This window comes from Calonectris borealis, chromosome 4 (genome assembly GCF_964195595.1).
Source record: "Calonectris borealis chromosome 4, bCalBor7.hap1.2, whole genome shotgun sequence".
In the NCBI taxonomy this organism is placed as follows: domain Eukaryota; kingdom Metazoa; phylum Chordata; class Aves; order Procellariiformes; family Procellariidae; genus Calonectris; species Calonectris borealis.
In genome coordinates, this window is record NC_134315.1 from 46,153,135 (window position 1) to 46,177,697 (window position 24,563).

At 34.0% G+C, this 24,563-nt stretch overlaps 1 protein-coding gene across 1 annotated transcript in view; it reads left to right on the plus strand.

The window, feature by feature from the left end:
* Nucleotides 1-24,563, plus strand: part of FSTL5 (follistatin like 5) — a 346,821-nt gene that overhangs the window by 159,642 nt on the left and 162,616 nt on the right. The window contains exon 5 of the mRNA XM_075149403.1: nucleotides 21,557-21,753. Within this exon, the coding sequence (XP_075005504.1) occupies nucleotides 21,557-21,753 (197 nt within the window). The remainder of the gene's footprint in view (nucleotides 1-21,556; nucleotides 21,754-24,563) is intronic.

A 24,563-nucleotide genomic window follows, 5' to 3' on the forward strand; every position in this document is an offset into this window, starting at 1 on the left:
CCCCAGGGAAAGCACTTTTATCGCTCTTTGCTTTAGGGGTGGGAGAGATGATAATCTAGAACAATTGCAGTAATCTGTGGAAATGTCCAGTGTGTGCTGCTAAGAGAATATTTGCATATTATTCACTGAGTAATTGAAGAACAAAATATTATGATAGTCCAGCAATTCAGTGCTAATGCAAGAGTGCAAGGTCTCTTTTGCTTTTAATATGATTAATTCTACTGTAGTGAGTAAAACAACTTGTATAACAAGACAGAAACTGTCAAGGAAAATTTAGTGGTAGAGAAATAGAATGGGGTAAGGGAAAGAGATGTGTGATCATATTATGTGAATTTGCCTTTAGGAAGTAAGTGCTTTTGAAAAGATAACATTTATATTTGCTGAGCATGACTTCTTTTTTAGCATTGAACAATCTGAATAAATTTAACCTGATTTTAGTGTCAGATGGCAAAAGGACAATAACAGAAACCACATCTGTTTTGAAAGCTGCTATTTAAACAGCCAGTTCCTGTTGCTGACCAAATATTTCTGTTCTGACAGCATATTTTTCTTCATATCTGACAATATCCTAATACACACCAAGAAATGGTTACATTAAGTTATGCCTGGTGGAATTCTGCTTAAAGGGCTACTTTTGGCAAAAAAGTCACCATCAGTATTGTGTGATGAGAACTAGCTTTGAAGGAAAATATTGACTACAAACTGTGTCCCAGAAGGTCACATTGTGGCAGCATATGTTGATGCTAAGAAATAAAAGGAGACTAAAGAACTGCCTAAATATATACCCACTTGTGAATGTTAAACTGGAAAATTTTCTGGTGAGAAGAATTTCTGAGTGTTCCTCAACTCTTTTCCTGAGATACACATCATAAAGTCAGTTAATGCTCAGAGTTGAGTTTAGATTCCTATATTTGACTCTTTGCAAGAAGCTTTGTAGCAAAGCAATGATAGTGTTTTGTTCAGCATGAATTGCAGTATATACTTATTGTTAAGAATAGTCCACACATATGTTGAAATGCTAGATGACAGAAGTGTTTGTTACTGGTGGTGTGGCTTCAGCAGTATCTATTGGGGGTGTTTTGTGCTCATGCATGGATAAAGAAGTCAGGGTGTCCCCCCACATCCTTCATTCTATCTTCCTGTCCTGATTTAAAATATTCATTTAAAATAATGTTTTTTTAATCAGACCTACTTACTTTTTTTTGTATTTGTTCTTACTGTCATGATTTTCTTTTTACATGTTTGGTTTCTCTTTGCCCTGGGGAAAAAAATGGAATAACAAATTTGTTAATCTGCCCGTGACCTTCACAGCTCTGGAGTTGCTTGGGCTACTGTTCATAACACACCTGGCACATGTGGACTTGTAAATTTATTCTGCTAAGGTTTTTTGTATCTGTCTTTTTCATAACCCCTTAGAACTGTCAGAAGTTGGGAACCTAGAAGATCATGCCCAGTTAGGATATAGATTGGTTTCTCAGTTTATAGCCAGAGTGGCTGCTCACAGCACCTGAAATGGGCCCGAGATCGTGGCTCGTAATCAGAAGCTTCCACTGTGGAAACAAAAAGGATTGATCTGAGCCAACGAATGGGTAAGATACCTTTAGTAGCAGAAACGTCAGTGCCTATGCCATGATTGTTACCATCTGCCCTGCTAAGGAACATGACTTAGTGAGGTGATCTCACTTTTCTGAGTACACTTTAGTGTCAGGCTTCTCACATTTAAATCTTTTCTGAAACAGATTTTCTTTTCCAATTCCTTTTCTTCAAGTTCTTGATGCCCTCTGGCACCTGTTCAGTATCTGAGACTGAGTCTGCCAAGATGCCTCAGGGATATCTCTGAAGCCTGGGCACTCGTTCAGACCCAAGAAGGCTGTCCCCACCTTCTTTAAGGTCAGATCAGCTTTATCATCCGGAGAACAGACTCTGAGAATAGACTATAATTCACTTCTCTGGCACACGCTAATTTACTTAACATTAGAATTAAGGCCATTAAGGCAAAGTATCCTCTTCTTCATGAAATCATTTGTCTATTACTTAGAATAGGTTAGAGTTGGGGGACACCCCTCTGCCTCTGTTGATACATACTGTATCCAAATGAATTTAAAGCATTCTTCAAGAGGATTAAAAAAAGTACTGCAGACTTAGCTGAGAAATTAAATGAAGAATTGAATATCTGCCTCAGCAAGTAAGTACTTTGACATAAGTGACTTCTTTAAATCTCCCTCCTTGTGATTTAGGTTATTCTTAAAGTTGAAAGGGCCTTCCAGAAGAAGCCGCTTCACATCCACATCTCTTGGGAATAAATGCAAGCGTGGTATTTGGCCTAGGTAATAGGTTCATATTTAATAACCAATTTCCACCTTCAGTAGTATGTCTTCTTATATTACTAACACTTTTTTCAGGACTTGTGACTCTGTGAAGCTGGCTGTGTATCAAGCATTAGATCTCAAATGCAGTCCCAAAATTCTTGACCATTTGTCTTGGCGAATTTTTTAAGAATAACAGATTGCACTGAAACCTCTTACAAGTCAGAAAGGATGGAACTGCCTTAAAGGCTTATAACACATCTCAGCTGACCTACAAATGTAACTAGAACATCCCTTTCTTGGAGACCTGAATCATGGTTTCTTGCTGTTTCTGTTTACTCTCACACAGCAGTGTACCCTTGCTGAATTAGTTATGGTTGACAACCTTTAACGAAGATCCTTATTCACAGGAAGGACTGCTGAAAGTAATTTTAAGTGGTCAGGGCATTGCTTGGAATCACTAAAGTTTTGAACTGACGTGATGACAGTTCCTTAGAGGTTTAAAGAAACATTAGTTTATCAAAAAGAGAATTCTTTTTGAGAGAAGAGAACTGCATGTCACATATGTACTTGCTTCCCATTCTTTTTCTGTTCTGTCCAATCCAGTGATATGTTATATGTAGTATATGCACAAGGGACTATGTTCCGATTTACACACTGATATTTTGGACCATTTATTACAAGGTCAAAAAAAAATTCTTAAATCATTGTAGCTGTCACAAAGTATAAATACACATGTGGACTTTGCATCTCAGAGAATTCTGGTTACTGGTAATTAAATTTTCTTAACATTTACAATCTGCTTGAGACTTAAAAACATGTATTTTGAATATTTGGGAAAGGATCTTGACTATCTCTTCTAACAACAGAGTGGGTGAAGTTAGAAGGTGAAAGAAGCTTATTAATTTATAAAGGTGAAAATCTGTATCTAAATGCTGTTCATTTTATTTCCTGCCAATACATCTAATGGGAGAATAATGAATTTCTGAGAGGTACTGAAGTAAGAATTTTTGTATTCCTGTTTTCCTTTAAAACAGAACAAAACCCAGGAACATCACCCTGCCAATCCAGATGCGAAGAATGTCCATACTTATAACTCTAGAAAAAGAAACAGAGCAATAATACCAATGGCTTTGAACATCTTTATATAAATTCAGGGTTGTTTTATTATTTCTAAAAGACAATTTTATGTCCACCCTCCTCACTCTCCTTTTACTAGCTAGAGAGTAGAAAAAAGAAGAGAAAAAAGATTGAGTTTCATTCTCAAGATTATTTGTGGAGTGACTCCATCTGGAAAGCCTGCAATGTATTAGTTAGTTTGGAGAACAAGCATGAAATCCAGCTTTTTCAGGGGGCACTGAACGCATAATGCACAGTCTAAGCAACTGGAACTGTCTCATAAAGAAATTAAGTCTTGCAAAGCAAATCTATGTAGTGCTTTAATCCCACTCTTTTCTCAGGGAAGGAATAATAGTGATAATAATCATAATCATAATAATGACAAAAATAAAATACCTTGCCTCTACAGTGTGAATGTTGTAGAACCCCTTGTTTCTAAATGATAGAATTCAATCTCCGAGTTTGATAACAGGCTAAGTTCTGGTTACCTGTCAGTGGTAGAAAGCTATGAAAACTACCTAACCTGAAAATAATCTTGGAATTAGGGTACTACGAAGTTCTTTTCTACCTTTTTTCCTCCTCTTCCCTTTTCAGTCAAGGTCTAGAGGCAAATTTAGGTTAAATCTGCTCAAACTTACAAATCACAGTGAGGTACATATCACAGTACAATTTTCTTTGCAATGCTTTTTCTAAAGACTTCAGTCTTTAAAAACAGTTTTGTATGCTTATGGATACTAGAATTAGAAGACTTCAAGACTAATAGTAGTTAATACATGCTTTTTATTTCCAGACAGGGATTTTTGAAAATATACTTTGGGTGTCTAATTAGTGAGGATATTAACCCCAAATGAAAAACTCATACTTGAGTCATACAGAATTCAGTCATACTGAATCACCAGAGATTTTGTCACCATTTTTCAGTGCATATAAAGTAAGTTTTTAGGCAGTACATGAGTTTTCTGTGAATTCCGTATACTTTAATTTTGAATTAGAATGAGTTTGCAAAAATAGAAAATAAAGAGAGAAAAATAAACTCTAAATAAATAGAGTTTGACCAAACCCACTAAGTAATCTAATAGTAGTAGTACAATTGTATCTATGTATTTTTCTCTCATATATGAATAGGAAATATCTTTATCAAAATATTAATTTCTTTATCAGTGTTACTTAGTATAAGAAAATAAAATGGAGGGAATATTATCTAAATCAAATCTGTGCCTGCTATTTCAAGCAACCAAGATGAAATTTAAATAAAGTTTGTTTGTAGAGTTTCTTAAATGAATTTCTAGAGTTGACTGATATTTAGTACAAAAATAAGAACTGAGGATAATTGTTCTTTATAACTACAGTCATTTCTATGCAACTACTAGTACTTTATTGTAGTGTTCCCACTGTATTCCTGTTCTTCTGAAACAAAAAAAATATAATAGCAACTCAAATTGTTCTGCTATGAATGTAGTTATCATAAGCAGTCTTATCCAGTTATTATTTTCTCATTCTTCACTGGATAATTGACACTTTTCAAAATATTAATGCTTTGAACAAATACCTATCTGATATATTATTTACAAATGAACTTAGCTGCTGCTTTATTATTTTTAGTGCACGTAAGTATACATATTTGTATACACGCTCTGTTTTGACATAATTTCCCAACATCATATTTTCTCTGGAACAGTAACAGCAATAACATATGGCAGGGGGTGACTTTTTAATGGCGGTTATTGTTTAATGTATCTATTCTTACTTTCATACTTTTTTGACATTTGTTTCTGTTGTTTAGCAGTCTGAAAATTCAAACAAACATGTTTTCACAATAAATTTGTGCTTGGTGTTTGTATGTTGTCCACGCCTCTCATCTTGCATTATTTTCCTGCTCTTGTAGTTCTGTTAACCAGCACAGCTGCTATTGTTCTTTGTTAACACAGGTAAAAGGAATACTACATTTGAAACTGGAACTGATTTTACTCTAAAGTACTATATCATATCTGATGATAAAGTAAGGTATTTTGAAAATTAGTTTTTCCATTATGTTAAGGAACCATTTGAATATAATGATTGCTTCCATAGTTTTGAGGAAAAATTGACCCCTGTTTTTCCCAATTTATTATTTTAGAGATTTATCAGATATATTAAATGCTATTATTAAACATTCACACTTTTTTTTCTTAACAAATATGTAGAATTTTCTTTCACAGTTAAGGGTCTCTTCAATTGCAGATGTTAGTATAATTCAGTCACTGAAAGCTTCTCTGCTCTTGCTGTACATTGTCTTGGCGTTTGCACTCTGACCAGGTAAAACTTCTTGGAGGGAGAACATGGCTCCTTCTCCATAGATCATAGCTGAGCCTGTATGGCTTCACGACTGTGCAGAAGCTTCACAAAATATATGTGGGGCACAGCAGTTTAGTATTGTTTGAGATTAGAATTCCCCTAAAGAGGAATACCCCAAAAGGCAACCTATAATGTTGCCTTTTTCTCGTTCAGTATTTGTTTTTAGAATCTGGAAGCCTATTTACTTTAAAAAGTAAGCTTTGAAAGGAAGAGTTCTCAGACCTTCACCTGAGTCTGAATCCTGTCACTATGTCAAATTCTCAAAACTCTCAAAACCTGCTAAAAGGTAGTGAAGCTGTTTTGTATCAGTAAAAATCTGAAAATGAGCTTTAAGTAGTGACTGATGTATAGATAATGGCAGACATGAGTGTAACTTTTCTATACATGGAGAAGAGTTGTATCCATTTTGCAGGTTTGATATTCTGAAATCTTACACCACCTCCCTTCCTCTATCTGTGAAGAGAAGGTGCATGGAATTAAAACTTTGTCAGCTTTGCCACAGCTACAGTCTGTTGTGAGAGGATAGATGGACCCAATATGTGTAGTAAATAGGTTGAAAGTCCTTGTTTTAACGTGTTAGATGTTATCTTGTGTTCAGTGTCATGTTTACATTAGATAAACCAAACCACCTATTTCAGATTCTTTATGTAAAATTTAGTAACTATAAATATATCTGTTCAGGAAGCAATATATAAGTGTTAGGTATTACCAAGACAAGCTTCCATAATCTCTTAGCACTGTACTGATCCCTAAAACAATCCCAAGAAAAGTCATTAACTAGGCAATACAGACATAAGTAAATTTTAACATTATCAAAGAAATATTTTATTTAGATTGGGAGAGTAATAAAAAATTTATATGAAAGCTTTCCACTTTTTATTGACATGAAATAACACAGAGATGAAATGTGTTTTTAACATCTAAAAATTGTGACAAGAATTGTTATATGGTATTTTCACCCACAAGTGGTCATTCAAGTCAGCTGTTGTCATTTAGTAAGAGTATAGCTTGATTTTTTGGTATCTATTTTTATCCTAAAAACTTAGGATAAGTAAAGTCAAAGAGACTTTTGCTGATTAAAAAAACTAACAAGAACGAACAAACAAACAAACAAACAAACAAAAGTACTTTTCCAGGAAAGAAATATGATTGCAGAATCATTAAAACTATTCAAATTGTAATTTCATTCCATGCTTACTTTGAAAGTTAGCTCTGTTTGGTGTATACACTGACAGATGTCAGAATCCCTCAGCAAAATTAAGTTAGTGCTGAAATAACATGTTTAAGTGTGTTCTCTTTGGTTCAGATGCAAAAGATGGCCTGCATATAACTTTCTTTTGGCATCTTAATAGTAATGATAGACACACATGTGGTACTCTTTACACAGACATCTTGGTATGTCTGACACTTGTCTTGAGTTATGGTCAGGAGACAGTCATCATTGGGGTTGGAAGGCAGCTGCATTAAATTAGTAACAAAACACTATCCAACAGTCACAGAGAGAAAGGAAAAAGATTATAATAAATTGAAATTAGAATTAGGGCAATTAAAAAAAATCAATCCCTTTCATTCTACTTTAATCAAGCAAAGTGATGACATGAAAAGCAGAGAAGATCTTAAAATGGTAGGAAATTTCATTGGATTCTTGTTACCTTCAGACTGCTTTGGTTTGCATATCTCCTAAATAAAGATAATTTTCTTACCAATGTATGCAGAATTAGTTGGGGATTTTTTTTTGAACACATATACATTCAAATTTGTGATGGAGGTGTTTCTTGTCAGGATCGTTATCACAGTTGTTGACAGTGATGAATGCCCTGGGTCCAAGTCATGTGGCTAGTGCTGCTCATAGAATTCCTATAGCTGAAGTTGTCACGAGGTCATTTTTTTTAGGTAACAATTTGAAATTTCATTGAATATAAAATTTCAGTTCTGATACGTACCTATAAAGAAAAAAATTAAAGTTCACTAATGTCTGAAGATGCAGAAGATAGACTATTTACTTGCAGAAAAGGTAAGGTAGATTTCTAATTATTAACTAATTTTACTATGCTTGCTTTTGAATTTAATTTTTTTTACTTGAATTCATATTAATTTAAGTGTTTTCCTCTAGTTTTTCAAAAATTCTGAGGAAGAAAATACTTTCTGTATCTTCAAAACTTGTCTTAAAATAGGATCATATATAAATCACTTCAGTAAGTAAAATGAAGCATATCAAGACCAAATTCAACTGGGTTGCCTTCTTTAATATGTTCACTCTAAATTTCAGCTGCTGCTACTACTACTATGAAATAAACCATAGTAACTTTTTGCAGCGTGTACCTTATTGAAAAGTATTTTTGATGGCACTTGAGTTGTTAAGCACTATCGCACACTTTGCACACAAAATACTATTGTATAAAAAGTGTCTTGACTCTTCAGGAGGGTTGAGTGTGGTAGAACTTTCAGTACTCTATGCCGTAGGAACTCAACTCTCCAGAGGCCATTACTTAAACAAACAAAAGAGTAAAGTGAAGGCATAACAATACACTCTGGAAGTTCTTAGAACAAGTTGGTTTCTTAGGCTAGGAAAATAAACTGGAAGTAATGTATTTCTAATCCAAGGGGTATTACCTCAGAAAAAATGATACCAAACCTAAGAAAACCCTACTGATTCTGAGAAGTGAGATGATGGGTGGAGAAATGTGAAAATTCTATAATTCTCACGAGAATTCGTATCATACAATTTCTGGCAAAAAATAAAGCTACTGAGTTAACATTACATGACACCAAATTTCAGCAATTTTCTGTCCTAACTTTCCAACTATTGACTCTTTTTTTGTTTGTGTTTTTTTTTTTTTCCTTTGTATGGAAAAATATCAAGCTTAAAAATTGAATACATATTTTCAGTTGTTGCATACATGCATCTAGTTGGTGTTTTTATATGTATGTGTGTATATACTTCCTCTCTTGGAGTAGAAATTCTGTGTCCTTTATATGTCTTATTTTAAGCTTGTTACAAATATTTTTCCAAAAATCCATTTGCATGTAATTCTTGCTAAACTTTTAAATTGTGATATGGATACAGTCTTAGTTTAGAAAGATTAGAAATACAGTGATAGAAAGCTGGGAATTTAAAGTTTGGGCTCTAGCCTTACTCTATATACAGTTATAAAATGCTGAAATTTCAGTTAAATTTCAGCTTTACTTGCTTGGAGGTCTTGTGGGGTTTTTGTTGGTTGTTGTGGATTTAAAAAAAAAGAAAAAACAACAAACAAACAAACAAAAAAAAAACACCCCAAAAAAACAAACCCAAATCAAAAACATTTTTTTTAAAGTAAACCTTGTCTAATTATACCACTTCTTCCCTAAATGGTAATGGAAAACATGGCTTTAATTTCTTGTTTAAATTTTGGCAAAGTTCAATTTGAATAAATGCTCCCCACTTTGAGAGAGATCAGTGTCATAAATAAGTGATAATCAGTAGACATTTCTTTTTGAGGTATGTGAATGCTTGTATCTAGAAACACAGAATCAATATGAAACTACTTTTAAAATATGTAAGTCTATGTGAAAAAAGACATTTTCTGCTGAAAGTGCTGAACAAAACGCTTAAACAAAAGCAAAGCTTCAGTTGTAAGAAAACAAAGCTATGAGTTTCACTGCAATTGGCAAAAAGCTGAAGAGTCTAATTCTTTTTTTAATGTCTTTCTGCATCAAACCACAGATGAGGAATAAAGATACAAGGCTGTACATAAAGACAGATAGTAACATCTTTAAAACAACTACTAGGTCAACAGGCTTTTTGTAGTTGTATAGAGAAATCTCTGACTAAAACAATTATTTCTTTGTCATGAAGCTAAGAATAAAATTATTGATCTACTCTCTCTAGGTAGCCTTTTCTGTGACTGTCTGTGAAAGGAAACAGTGATCCAAATTCTCTTTAGGGATGACTGGTCAAAATACATTTGTGTATAATAATCCCACAATTTTGCAAGATACACACTGCATCTCTAAAAGTAAGTGAAAGTGAGTTTATGTAGGCCTAGCTTTTCTCTTGCATTGATTCACATAACTCTAATTTCAAGGATTAGTATGAGCAAAAATTCAGATGCAAGTGTGCGTGATGCCAAATTATTGTTAAAAGAATATGGAGTTTTTAATATAAAACCTCCATAGTGGGTATTACCAATGCATGATCGTCACAGTACTTTACCTTCGCCTCATCCATCATGTAGTAATATTGCAAGACCTATGATAAGGTGTGTCATAAAATGCTAGCAGCCATGTTTACAATATTTAAGCCCTTCATGCATATTTAAGGAAGATGCTGGTATCTATCTTCATAGTACAATGCTGTCTTTTCTTATATCACCTATCTTTCTTTCTGGAACAGTGAATTAGTTAAGCTTGTAGAAATTTAAAGTGTAGTAGATGACCTGGTGACATTAAAATAAATGGGGCTGCACACAGGTCTCAGCAAGGTTTCTGATTTCACTAAAATCCTTTTGACATCATCTTCCCAACCATAACTGAGCAGTTTTCAAAATTTGTTTAAACCTCAAAATACAATTTCAAGCCTACACTAAATACAGTAGAGAAACAGTTAACCTGGAAGTGATACATGAAGTTGGTAAGACTTAGCCTGATCACATGCTTATGCTGGTGCCAGACCCGTATGGCTAGGTTACATTCTGGTGTGGATTCAAAGGCAAATTGCATGCTGCTTTACTTGTGTTTCAATTTATAAGTCTTGTTTTCCTCCTTCTATTGCCAAAACAGCATATTCCCTTGTGTCTCTGTGGAAAAAATGGAGAAAGCAGAGAACAAGTACAGAACTATGATGCTCAACCTGGGAAGCACTATTTATGTTTCTTCTTTAGGCCGACTAAAATCAAGTTTCGTCACGTACGCTTACTGACCTTGGTCTACTGTAGTGCAGATTTCTCTGAATTGCTTTAGCTTATGCTGTAATCATGCCTTAAAGATGAATAGCCCTGTAGAATGTGATTTTTTATTGTTTTTTTTTCCTTTCCCCCTGGTTAAAAAAAAAAACAAAACAAAACAAACCACAAAACCCTTTGTACTGACAGTTCAGAGGGTCTCAGGACTTGCCTGGTCTTGCTTTGGCCTCAGCAGTTTTTACCAGTTTCAAAAATTGCCTAGTGGTCAAATGACTATTGCCTATCCTGTTTACCATAAGCTCTTTCAAAACCATATATGGGTAATCTGTGCTTAGCAAATAATAGCCTTTTATTTCAACTGAGATTGGGGGAAGATTTGTCCATTTTCATACTTAAGCTTATTATCAAAAAGAAGAAGCGGGTTCTGATAGTGAAACATATAAAACTAACGCAAGCAGATGCTGAGGAGGAAAAACCTCTCACCATACCTTCACACTCTTCCTGATGATGATCTCAGGATTCTCTTGACTCCTCATAGCCTTTTCCCCCCACTCTTGGAACCTTAGTACCCAGAGAAAAACTGGAAGGGTAAGCATAAGATAGATATTTCAAGAAAGTACTACGAAGGTTTGTAAAGTAATTTTATCTGTGTTGTTGAGGCTTTTCTGAATTAATTAAATAAATTGGGCTAATAGACTGCTTAAAATATTAATTGGAACAACGATAAATTTTTGGTTCCATATATATACACACATAAAATTAATTCTCTTTTTCCTATAGCAAAAGGCTGAATGTAACAACTTGTGTAATTAGCACCAAAAGCCAACTGTGCTAAAGGTGAAACAAAGGAAGTGATGGGAGTATGTGATGGAGGGGGAGAAATAGAAATGGAGCAACAGAACTGATCTTTTTAACAGTAGTGCTGTTTTAGTTAGGCTTAACCCAGTCTTGAGACCTCACCTTCATAACTCTGCATCTCTGGGAAGCCCTTGGGAAAAGGAAGGTTGTTACTGAACATAAGTAATGTTTCATCTCTTTCAGTAACTTTTTTTTTTTTTTTTGTTAAATAAGAGAGCTCTCTGACACATACTTCCCGAGAAGCAAAAGCAGAACTCTACATAGATTAATGGCTAAGCTTACACCCCATAAGTATTTCCCTGCTGGATTTGGAATACTTTTTAATCTATCTTTTTTTTTTTTTTTAAATGTAAGTCTATAGTGTTTCATAGCTTTCATAGTATCACTGTAGATACTGCAAGTCAAAAATTGTCTAAGCCCTGTGGAAGAAAGACTAACAGCAATGTTTGGGTTAACTCCACTAGAGGGGAAAATAAAATGCTGCAGTAAACTCCTGTCTCAACCTTCATTTTTAGCAGTGCCTGCTTTTGGGGCATGCTGCTTTTATCATCTTCTCTCTCAGTTTTTCTTTTAATAAACTAGGAAGGACAAGGAAGTCCAGATTATCTTCTTATTAATGTTGTATATGAATTTTTACTTATGAAATTGAAGTTATTTTTTAATGTATGGGACAAATAGAAAAACTGATCTGAAAGCTTGAGCTGGATACAAGAAAACAAAAAAAATCAGGGAATAGGTAATCTCTTCAGCACATGTTGGAAAATGAAGAATAACATACCTGAAATATTCTGATATGTTTGGAAAATTAGGCACGTTTGTTAAATGTGCCCATTTTCATCTCTTCCTTTTTATGGTAGAATACCCTGCGGTAAGCATCTGAGACATTAAGAAATTTTGAGAAGTGATATCACTGGTTGAAATTGATATGGATTTATCATTTATTTGAAGGCAGGGTCAATCCTGTAAAAAAAGTTTTGCATTTGCCAGTTACATACTAACTCTGCTTATGGTGTTTGTGATGCTAACATGCAGTCCAAACAATCTGTACATTCGGTGTTTTCTCAGCTGTGGGAAATGGTGTTTTGATCATTATTGTCAACCTGCTTTAGCCTTCAAATGTCATCTTGAAGGTTAAAGTTTATATGACCTATTTTCTTCTGTCAAGAGATCTGTGATATGTTAACCACTCTGCATTAGCAAGTAGAAGTCCTCCTCACACCACTACCCCAAATGCTGATTTTGGTGCTTTTCTTCATTTCCTAGTTACTTTTTGGATTAATCTTTCTCACACCATATAAGATTTGTTCTAACTAGTCCTGGGAAAAAAAAAAAATTGAAATACTATCCTATTTTTCTATTTTCTTAATGCAAATTTGATTCAGCTTCTAATGATATTTAACCTAAGTGGTATATCTTTAAGGAAAATCTGAATAATTTATCTGAACTATTCATTGCTTAAGCACTGAAAAGCTGTTTATATATGTCTCCAGATAAGACCGGACACCAGACTTGTGCAGATATGTGTAATTAAGTAAAATTATTATGTCTGTCTTATGATTTATAGTTTTGAAAGATCAGAATGGTGTAAGAGCATTTTAACCAGTAATATTTGAGGAAAGGACAGCATTATTCCTTATTTACAAAGTGGAACTAAGGCTTTGAAGAGGTAGCTTCAATTCTATTTTATATACCAGCTATGGTGATCACTCAGAAGTATTTGCCTAAGGACAATGACAGATACAACTTTAAAATTTCATATTTGTGTGCCTGTCTCTGGATAGTAGAGTGTTTATGTATGTGGGAGGTATTTTTATACATATATTGCATATAAATAGACAACACTGCATTGAAAGTTTGTAACAATTCTTGTAGCTATTTAGACCTATTTACAAAGAAGAACTGAAGTCCTTAACACCCAAGTATCTAACTTTGACAGTAATGCTGAATTTAGATTTAGATAATTATATATGTCATTGGAAAGTACGGATGCTACAAAATAAGACATAAAGCAGCCCATGTGCTGATTATTAGCTACAAATTAAAAAAAAAAAAAAAAAAAAAAAAACAAAAAAAAAACAAACAAGGAAAAAAAAAAACCCAAAACAAACCAAAAGCCAAACCCAGAGAGATTCAAAATGTCATTTTTTTTTTTTTTAAGCACTCTGAATATGTAAAGCTGAGCAGCTGCAGGGCCAAGATTTGCAGCCCTAAACTCTCATGTTTTTACAAAATGGTAGAAAATTATCACCTTCTATTTAAAACATAGCTGCAACAGGGAAAAGTTTTGATGTTAATCCCTGTTTATCCAGGAATTTTTATTGAAAAATACTAGTTTTGAGTGTAAAGCTCTCCTCTCCACCCCCCTTAACCTTTGGACTATAGATCAAAAGTTAGGTCTATGTACAAATGAGATTGCTTCTCTTTAAGTGCAGTTCCAGAGCTTAAGTGAGGAGAGTGGGGAATAAGGATCAAAACTGTTGAGCTCTAGATTTGGAAAATAAGAGTTTGATATTGGGAATTAAGATATTGTGAAATGATATCTGAACCTGATGTTTCTTTCAGATAAATCTAAGCAATTTTGGTTGTTTAAAATGTTTCTTTATCTGTTAGAGTTACAACTAAGATTAAGCTTTCATGCTTCATCTATAGAGACTGGATCTTGAAGAATAGCTGAATGAATGAAGACCTTCAAGTTGTCTCTTGTGTTATGTTTGAAATTGCATTGATATCAGACCATATCTGTAGTGACTTCTTCATCCTGTGTATGGGGATGTATGTGTGCACATGAATGTGTATGTACATATCTGTATATATATATATATCTGTGTATATATATATGTATGTTATCTTGGATTAAATTCTCGTTTTTGCTCCATGGAATATAATTTGTAATTTTGCAGTGAATTGTTTTGGCTAATTAGATTATTTTGAATATGTTCAAAATGCATGTAGAAGATTAACAGTAGGCTTGCTGCTTATCAGGTGTATTCCATTTCCAAAAATCTGATTTGTGTTTATATCAGTTTTGGAATACGTAAAACTGTTCATATGTAATATGGTCCACTGAAAACAAGTTGCCACTTCCGGGAGATCTGAAGTTATTTCAATTTTGAAGGAAAAATGGCTTTGTGGAAACCATTTGTGCTATATAGATACAACTCAGCTCAAAATCATAAAATATCTCAGAATTCAATTGTATCTCAGCAGCTGATGACTTTTGTGGAGATAGACACTCCATGAATATTAATTATTCAACAGCTCTCTGATATAAGAGTTATTCCTGCTATGTAGATGGAGATGCTAAGGCAAGGAAAGGTTAAAATACCTACTTTAACCATGAAAGTGGTAAAAGAACTGAGAACAGAAATCAGATGGTTTGTCTTTATTGCATTTTTTAAATGTTCTTCTTTTCCTTCTCTATGTATACTAGTATTTTTCCAAAAAACTATGTAATACAAAAATCTGACATCTGAATTTGAATTTAAGGAGTGACTCCTAAACTATTATCTTAGCTGATTCTTTAATATTTTTCTACAGGTGTTAAGAATAATGTGTATATTCATTTGCCAGGTTTTCCTAAATAACTAGTTAGTTTTGATAATATATCTTTCTCTTGCAAATTAAATAAAGCTTAAATTGTCAAATACAACTTTTTCCTGTATTATGGTCAAATATCGTCTATTTAATACTGTCTAGGAGGACAATAGCACTCAAAATCTAACTTTCAGACATTTCCTAGGTAACGGAGATACACCTGCAAAACTTTGTTGTACGGAATGGAAGGAAACAGTCAAGTGTTTCCAGTTTTATACTATATTTGAGTTTGAATTAAGTAAACCCCAGGACTATCACTATTTCAGAAATTACAAGATATCGGACCGGAGAATGGCACTTTGATTCCAGTATGTTTGTTTTGTCACTTTTAGGTTTCTGCACACCTTCTAGGATTGCACAGATGATGTCAGAAAACTTGTAAAATAAATCATAGCAGGAGTTTTTGTTTTGAGTGTTTTTGACAAAACCTGCTGTGTAGTAGAATTAGTCCTTTCCATGAATGAAACAAACAAAAAAGAACAAGAAAACACAAGACTTGCTGTTATTGCTTTCTAGTAATTTTTCAGAAATTAACTATTTATATGTGTAGGAAGCCTAGTTCCAAATTAAAAAAAAAAAAAAAAAGTACTAGGAAACTGAATTTAGTTAGTAAAAAATGCACAATGTGTAGGTTACTCTTTCATGTATGTAGATAACTATATAGAAGGTCTTTTCGGAAGTAATGTAATTGTAGTATATTCCCCGTAGTTTGTCTTTCTCGATTATGTTAAGCACAAATTACTTTTCCTCACTATAAAGGTTGTCAAATCATATAAAGGTTAATCCCCATTTGCCATTTGTGTGTCATTGAGACAACTATTTCACAAGTAATCCTTACTAAATTAGAACACAAATAAAGCAACTCTGAGTTTTTCTCTGTGCTGCTACTCCAGCCTGTGGAGCTCTCCTGTAAACGGAGCCTCATTCTTGTAATTTAAACATCTGCTTCACATTTCCTCGAATATTACAGTAAAAGACAGTCATGACAATGAGATAAAAGGGTGATTTTGTTAATGAAACTGTGCATTGTGTTGACTAGTGGTGTCTCATTGTTTCCTTGTGATCTCCTTATCTGTCAGTTACATCCATCGATCATGTTTGTCCCTATGTTCAGGTCTATGGAGTCTTTGGTGTAAAGACTACTTGAATTATGTATAAAATGAAAATGTTTTAATGTAGTATAGCTGTGTAAACCTGTTTTACCACATCTGTAATTAGATTAGATCATAAACTGAAGGCTCGTCTGTCACCAGACTAAAATCTGTTGTTAGAATGCATAGTAAGATTTAAAAGGTGGGTGTTAGGTCAAAATGTAATAATTCTGTTACAACAGATTACTTTGCCGAACATAATGAAAACTAAAGTAGGAAAAAAATGGATGTAGATTTTGGGGTACAATTGCTATGCAGTGTTCAGGCTCTTTTTGAAAAGGGTAAGTTACCTGCACTGATGTAACTATATGTACTATAAGTAGCAGACAATACTTTTCTCTTTATTCTCTCTTTTTTTATTTGCTGCAATTTAAAAAAAAAAAATTTAAAATAACTTCTCGCCAATTTCTTAAACAACTTAAGGAGTACTGCTTGCAAGTGACAGCTACTTTTACTTATATGCTTACTTTTATTTATAATAGCCAAGCATATCACCTAGCTTTTATCACAAATATTCAAGTTTGATATTCTCAATCAGTATGATAACACAGGGGAACAGGAAAGGTAACCATTCATCATGTGCAGCATGTACTTTGTGGCTACCTAGACCTCTGAACGTCTACACTCCTCTCGAGATTTATCAAATGAATACATGTTATACTGTGTCTGAAGGAAAAATAATTCAGGTTATTTTTGCATTACTTATTATGATCTGTTATAAACAATCACCAAAAAAGACCCAAACTGTAGGGCAACGGAAACCAAAGCAATTATTTGTAATGGGGTTTTTTGTAAGTTAATTTTAAGATACTGTAGAGTACTGCCAATGAGTACTTAAATGCCTGAGTATTGTCTTCCCCCGCACAAATCACGTGCTCATGTGAGATGACTTTGACATCCTTTTCAGATAAAGGGATAGGGGAATACTACTTCCATACTACAGAGAACTGTGGCATGGTGTGGTTGCAGGGAGTATGAATCTAAAAGGTGTTGATAAATGTGGTTTTTATATGGGTCAGACTAACCTATTTAGATAAGTGAGAAACAAAATAGCATCTGTTTTAAAGTATAAATGATGGCCAACAGAGATTTTTCCAAAAGGTGTTAATAGTATTTTCATCATGAGGACTAGTTTTCAAACAAGTTAGTGAAGCACTAAAAGAATCAGTCTGGGTTCTAGCAAACATAAAAAACACACACTAGACTATCATGGCTGGGACTGTAATTCAGTCAGGTTGATCTGTAGAGTGAGTAGGTATGCACTGAGAGCAAATTACAGCTATTATCTTACAGACATCGGACAAACAATCCCATAAAGAGCACAGGCTTTAACACCATTGTTGAGTATAAAATAATAATCTGCTGAAGATGGGTTTTAGAGACATGAAATTGCTTTGTGAACTGTATTCACCTTATTCACAGCTGGTTTTCAACAGACTGCCACTGTGATTAATGTTTCGGTATCTATAAAAAAGCTATTTTTTTGATAATTAAATAACATAATCTTTCTTAATTCTGTTTTCATTAGTATTAAAGAGATGTTAATATTTTCTGTTAGTAATTAATACAACATATTGATAAGTTTGAGCTACTTTTCAGGTTAAAAATATTTCCAAAGGATATCACAGGAACAGGAAAAATAAAAAGGAAGAGTTATCGTAGTACAGAACACCTATAACAGATTTTAGCAACATGTCAGGAAGTTATGTTCTTTTATTGATGAGGTAATATAAACCATATATACACTAATGCAATGTAATTTGAGCTATTTTGTTGACACTGATGTTGTGGTAGCTTTACTAGGTGGAGAGTGTGACTAAAAGTTTAACAGCCTTCTATTCTTAATTTATGAATGAAGTTTTTCTACAAGAAGTAATCAAACTTGTGGCAATAGCAATCTCTCAGATAACTTTGTATTAGGCAGCATTTATGTTGTATTAAAGAGAATGGTACAAATGTTTTTCCCTTCTGGAAAAATGTAAAAATAGTTTATAAACATGTAATATATAAGTGGTCTTGTATGACTATTATGCTAGTTTCAGAAGTTTGTGCTATGCAATAGGACGTGTACAAAAAAGAAATGGTGTAGAAAATAGTCTGTATTCTTTCTTCTCTCTCTGAATAGGTATTGTGAGAGAATACGTTAGTTCATCATTCCTTAAGCTTTAGATCTAAAGTGAATGTCTAAAGTGCATTAAAATGTCTTTATTGGACTGTGATTGAACTTCCTTTAAAACTTTTTTCCATAAACTCTGTTTCGAGTTAGAAGTAGGAAAAGCAACTAATTATTACAATGCTTTTCATGATCACATGGTACATAATTTTTTTTTTTCTCTCTCTAAATTTACACTACTTCGTATAATCTCTCCTGTGGAAATTTTTGCGCAACTCATACAAAAGTTGTCTATATTTAATAAATAAATAATCTTTAATAATAAATAAATAATAATAAATAAATAAATAAATAATATTTAATAATGATTAACATCATTATTGTCTTTGTAGAGGTGAGAACCTACATTCAATTCTTGATCAATCATTAAAGTGAGAGACATTGTTCTGTGCCTCAAGGAAAAAAACAAAATTGTCAGTGTGACTTTTTTGTTCATTTTCCATTTCTTTTTCTAACTCAGACCTGTAGCGACTTATCAAAGATACTGTGACAAATGCAGGATTTAACAGATATTGTCAAGAAATAAACTGCTTTACTTATGTTATGTATCTCTAAGGTAGAAATTTCTTTTTGCAGTTTTAGAATTGCAGAATGAGAACTGTTTGATCAAAAATAATTTACAGGGCGTAAAATCTGGACGAGGTAACTAGGTCTGAGCAGTATAGTATTGAAGAAATAGGATTTGTCTTCCCCCCCAGCCAGGGGTATAGGTAAAATGGTGTTGGACTTCAGCTGCACCAGAGTAAAACCAAACTGTCTCTCTCTGAGGATACCGCAGCCGGAAAAGTTATCTAGGGGAGACAAAAATGATACTTGTTTTCTTGGCCCAGTCTTTTGGAGTTCACCCAAATGAATTAGTGTGTTTTGAAGTTAAGTGCTCTCTTGCCTCCCCACCACCTGGAGCCTGCATCCATTCAGATGGAAAGTTTTGCTCACTGCAGCTCCAGAATGGCTAAGGAATAAACATGTTTCCCTACTGAGTATTTCTGCATTAGACCCGTAAAAAGCAGTCACGTAGAACTCAATTCTTAAAAATTTAATGTCCTCAATCTCCATGCCTCTGGCAGGTAAGGATGAATATGCAAATACTATGTGTAGCTTAGGCTGTCAGTTAAATATGGCTTGGTGTTGTTTATTTATGTTACTTCAGTTGGGATTTTCAGATAGCTACATAACAGGCAGTGGCTTTTAGAAGACAAAAAAAAAATGCTCGAGTGGTTTTCATTCTTAAAAACATTTTGTCTACTTCTACGATTTAACTTCTATCGTCGGAGTCCTCTTCTAGATCTGAGTCTCGCTAGGATAGAGAGAAGCATTTAGGAACTTTTTCTCTCTCTACCTTATGAAATGGTGATGGAGGTGTACGTAGTGATACAGTCACCATAATAATGCATATACCATTAAATACACCAAAATAATAAACTCCAGTCTCACACATGTAAATTAGACATTTCTTAAATGGGAACCACTTGCAAAACAAAACAACTGCCTAAGCAGTTTCTGTGAGGTAAATAATTGTTCCTCATTAAGACTTATGTCTTCATCATGGCATCTAAAAAGAAGAATGGAACATAGCTTTCTTTGCTAATCAGTGAATTGCTCTAGCCTTGAATTCACTACTTGAAGTTAACTTAAGTAGTAACTAACTGTAAATACATGTTTGCAACAAATACATGGTATTTTGCTGGTCCACATTTACATATCTCATCTTATCAAAAAACTTTTGAAATACTAAGTTTATCTTAATAAAAACAAAAACTTCTAAACTGTTTCTCTGTTCAATTTAAAATATACAGCAACTGATATAAGAGAATACCAGACATATACTATTGTCGTGGTTTAACCTGGCAGCAGCCAAATACCACGCAGCTGCTTGCTTACCCCCCCCCGCCAGGTGGGATGGGGGAGAGAATCAGAAGGGTAAAAGTGAGAAAAACTCGTGGGTTGAGATAAAGACAGTTTAATAGGGAAAGCAAAAGCCGCGCACGCAAGCAAAGCAAAACAAGGAATTCATTCACCACTTCCCATCGGCAGGCAGGTGTTCAGCCATCGCCAGGAAAGCAGGGCTCCATCACGCGTAACGGTTACTTGGGAAGACAAACGCCATCACTCCGAACGCCCCCCCTCCTTCTTCTTCACCCACCCTTATATGCTGAGCATGACGTCATATGGTATGGAATAGCCTATTGGCCAGCTGGGCCAGCCGCCCTGGCCGCACTCCCTCCCAGCCCCCTGCACATCTGGCAGGGCATGGGAAGATGAAAAGTCCTTGACTAGCGTAAACACTACCTAGCAACAACCAAAACATCAGTGTGTCATCAACATTATTCTCACACTACATCCAAAGCACAGCACTATACCAGTTAATAGGAAGAAAATCAACTCCATCCCAGCCAAAACCAGGACAACTATATTGTGCTTTGGTTTAGAATAAGCAGTGACTGTAATCACTATATGTAGGACATTTGCTGTAGCAATTTCTGCTTTATAGAAGACTTGATAATGCAAAGAATAAACTAGATCTTGTCAAAGATATTCTTTCTCTTCCTCTGGCAATTCCACCTTCTCTTGTTCGGGTAAGTTTGGTATGTCCAGTAAATGAAAAGGTAGAGCTAGCTTATGAGCACTCAACTGTAATTTCTATTTTCTGAAGTCAAATATAGTTATGAAGTATATTCTTTATAATGTATCATCTTCTATCATATTTGCAGGTTTTCCTGCATATATTACATTGCAGTATTCACTTTATGAATGTTTATATGAAATGCTTTACCAAAGGTAACGTTTTAAAAAATCTTCAGATGCATCTTTCCAGAATGATCTAAATGAAGAAAGTACAGGCTTGGAAACTGTTAAAACTTTCCTTAGTTTCTATACACAGAAAATTTTGTCTACAGAAAATACCTAGAAGTGCAATAATTTTTTGGCCTTAATCTGAAAACCAGACAAGGAAATAATATGGATCAAACTACTACAGAACAAATTCTTTACCTCATAAAGCAACCCTGTTGGTATTATTATAAGAAGTTAATACTCTCTGCTTTTCCTTTTTTTTTTTTTTTTTTTTTAGATTTAGTTTTAAACTCTTAATAAGAAATCAAATTCAAAATAATCTTGTGTTGTGTATTTTCTTTTCAGGCGATAAATGCAAACCTACTGAGTACACCAAAGTGAAAAATATGTTACTGGATCTACAAAATCAGAGATACATTGCACAATCAAAAGATAAAACTGTTGATGAGAAAATGGCTTTAAAGAAACTTCTTGTAGATCAAATGTTTAATTATTTTGATTCAGACAACAATGGACTGGTGGACACTAATGAATTATCTCAGGTAAGATTTAGATTTTGTTTCCATTAGCACAGTAGCTATTCAGTGTCTTTGTCAGGACTTACATGCAATATAACGTCTTAGGGTGCTTTCACTTTAGAAAATATATGTGAATCTCTGAGGTAGAAAACTTCATTCAAGAATTTTGAAAAACTGAATTATCCAGAAATTCTGCAGTGATTATTCAGAAATTTGAATACAATGCTTTGGGATATACCTTAGGGGGTTAGAACACTATAGGTTGCCTTGACCATGGGTTGTTTTATTATCCACAGCGTGTTATCGTAAAGTCCAACTGTATAGATGTATTTTAGAAGCTGAAAACAATTAAATTGTATTTTAAATGACTTCTGTAATACTAAACAAGTATTATTGCTTTATACAAGTTAGGGCTAGAGAAGTACAGAAGTAGTCTTGGAAAGAGAGTTCATGGTAGTCTCTAAACAGCAAGCTTTAACTAATTACAGATCTAAACCAATAATTGTTGCTCTGCTAGGCATGGCAGCACTAGCTTTAATCTACCTAGAAGGGTTAACTCTATTAAAGAGTGTTGTTATGGCAAATGTACTTTGATTTACTAGATAATGTAGAAGTCCATGTTTGAGAAACCTAATCATGGCCGAGCTATATTAATGAGTCTAATACTAGGCAGCCACTTAAAAATTCAAGAAAAGTAAGATTTTTTTTTAGATGCCACTGTTGATCGTTATCCTATGTTTTAAGTGGTGTGGCAGTGTTAAGAAATATTTACAAGTGAATATATAATACCTAAAGTGTTAGGCTGGAGTTATCATTTCCATACAGTTAACTTCTAAAGTTTTAGTGGCAATTTCCAGGACCAGAGGCTGCACGCAAATATAGGTATCATTTCAAATAATAATAAATCACCTGTTTCAAAAAACAATTTAAAAATATTATTTTCCTGTACTTTATAAGATTGGGTTTTCCTGCTGTTTTCTAAACTCTTTCAGAACTTCAGCTTTCAAGGAAATTTGGTGCCTGTATATATTTTACAAATAATACTTTTTATATGAATATGCTATATGAATACATCACATACATATGAGTCACAGATATAGATGTGCAAATTATATTCAATGCTTATAGATATATATCACTAACACTTGAAACTCTGATTGTGATTAGTATTAGTGTATTGGTTGGCAGTCTAAAGAAACTGAATTTTAAATCCTTCTTTATTTTACCACTTGAAAATAGCTTGACTTCGTTGCCATAGTCCTTACATAACTACTGGAAAATAGTTTAATACTTTCACCACTACAAATCCATTATTTAATTATCAGTGAATCATGCTCTTTTCATTAGAGGAGCAGGACTAAAGTACTAGTGCTGAAGGTCACTATCAAAAATATTTTGCAGAATTTCCAGGTTTGTATAAAGAAACAATTCTTCTCTATTCAGTTGCTACGCAAATACTTTTCCTCTTCCCTTTATTTCTTTGTGTCAAACATAGTTTAAAAAAGAAAAAAAAATCCATTATGGTGTTTTCAAACTTTCTATGCATCCTTTTCCCACATACTTTTTTCTATAAAAATGAATTTATAATGGCAACTGTAAAGTAATGCTTTTTCACTAGTATGGAAACAGGTCAAACAGCCTTAAAACCCAAACATGGTGCTTTATGTTTTTGCTAAAATTCATTGCAGAAACAACAAATTATTCAATCTAAAGAATAATGTAAGGTAAGTTCATTGTTAGTGCTGTGTGGTTTGTTGTTGTATGTTTTGCAAGAGACACAAACTACCTGATTGCCCTCAGAAATCGTTCTTTAGTCAGTTTGAACAGAGAAGAAAAGAGAGAAGCTATACCTGTTTCTCTTAAAGCCTTCTCGATAGCAGAAGCTTCAGCTGAGAACCTTTGTCTCTCTTTCATATGACAAAGGAAACACTGAATTGCCTTTGCGAAACGCAGAATAGTGTACAGCTTTGCAGTTAAGAACCCAGCTCCTGTATAATCTCAGTATTTGTAAATCTGCCTTCGTCTGGTGGTGGAAGATTTTAGCCTGCGTATTTACTAAAAACAAACCAAGATATGACTCAGTTCTCTCTGAACACTTAAAACAAGATGACAAATTAAAAGAACTCAAAGCAATATCTTCAAATGAAATGCATTGCTTTTCAGAGCATTATCTTTGTTTATTGAAAACTTGACACTTTTTTTTCATCCTCCTGTGGTTTAGTCCAATGAATATTTTTTGTTCTTGTTGAACATAAAAGCTTGATAAATCAAGATTGTTTTGCAAGGTAGGATTAGACTTTTGCTCTCTTCTGCCTTTAGTGTATATGATAGCTATCAGTATTTCTAAAAAATTGGAATGGCTGTAGTAGGAGAAAAGAAACAAAAAGACCTCATCTTGAATACACTACCTAGAAGGTATTGACTCATAATGTGAGAGGACGAGAGGAAATGGCCTCAAGATGCACCAAGGGAGGTTTAGATTGGACATTAGGAAAAACTTCTTTACTGAAAGAAGTGGTCAAGCCTTGGAACAGGCTGCCCAGGGAAGTGGTAGAGTCACCATCCCTGGAAATATTTACAAGATGTGTAGATGAGGCGCTTAGGAACATGGTTTAGTAGGCATGGTGGTGTTGGGTTGACAGTTGGACTCGATGATCTTAGAGGTCTTTTCCAACCTTAATGATTCTGTGATTCTATGAGAGGTCCCTGCCACTGAGAGAATGCTGGGCCGGTTAACTTTCTTGAGAATGTGATTGTTGAGGGGGAAGGGATGGTGGTGGAAGAGTGTTAGAAAGGTCTTTGAACTTCCTCAGGGCCGAATAGGAGACATTATT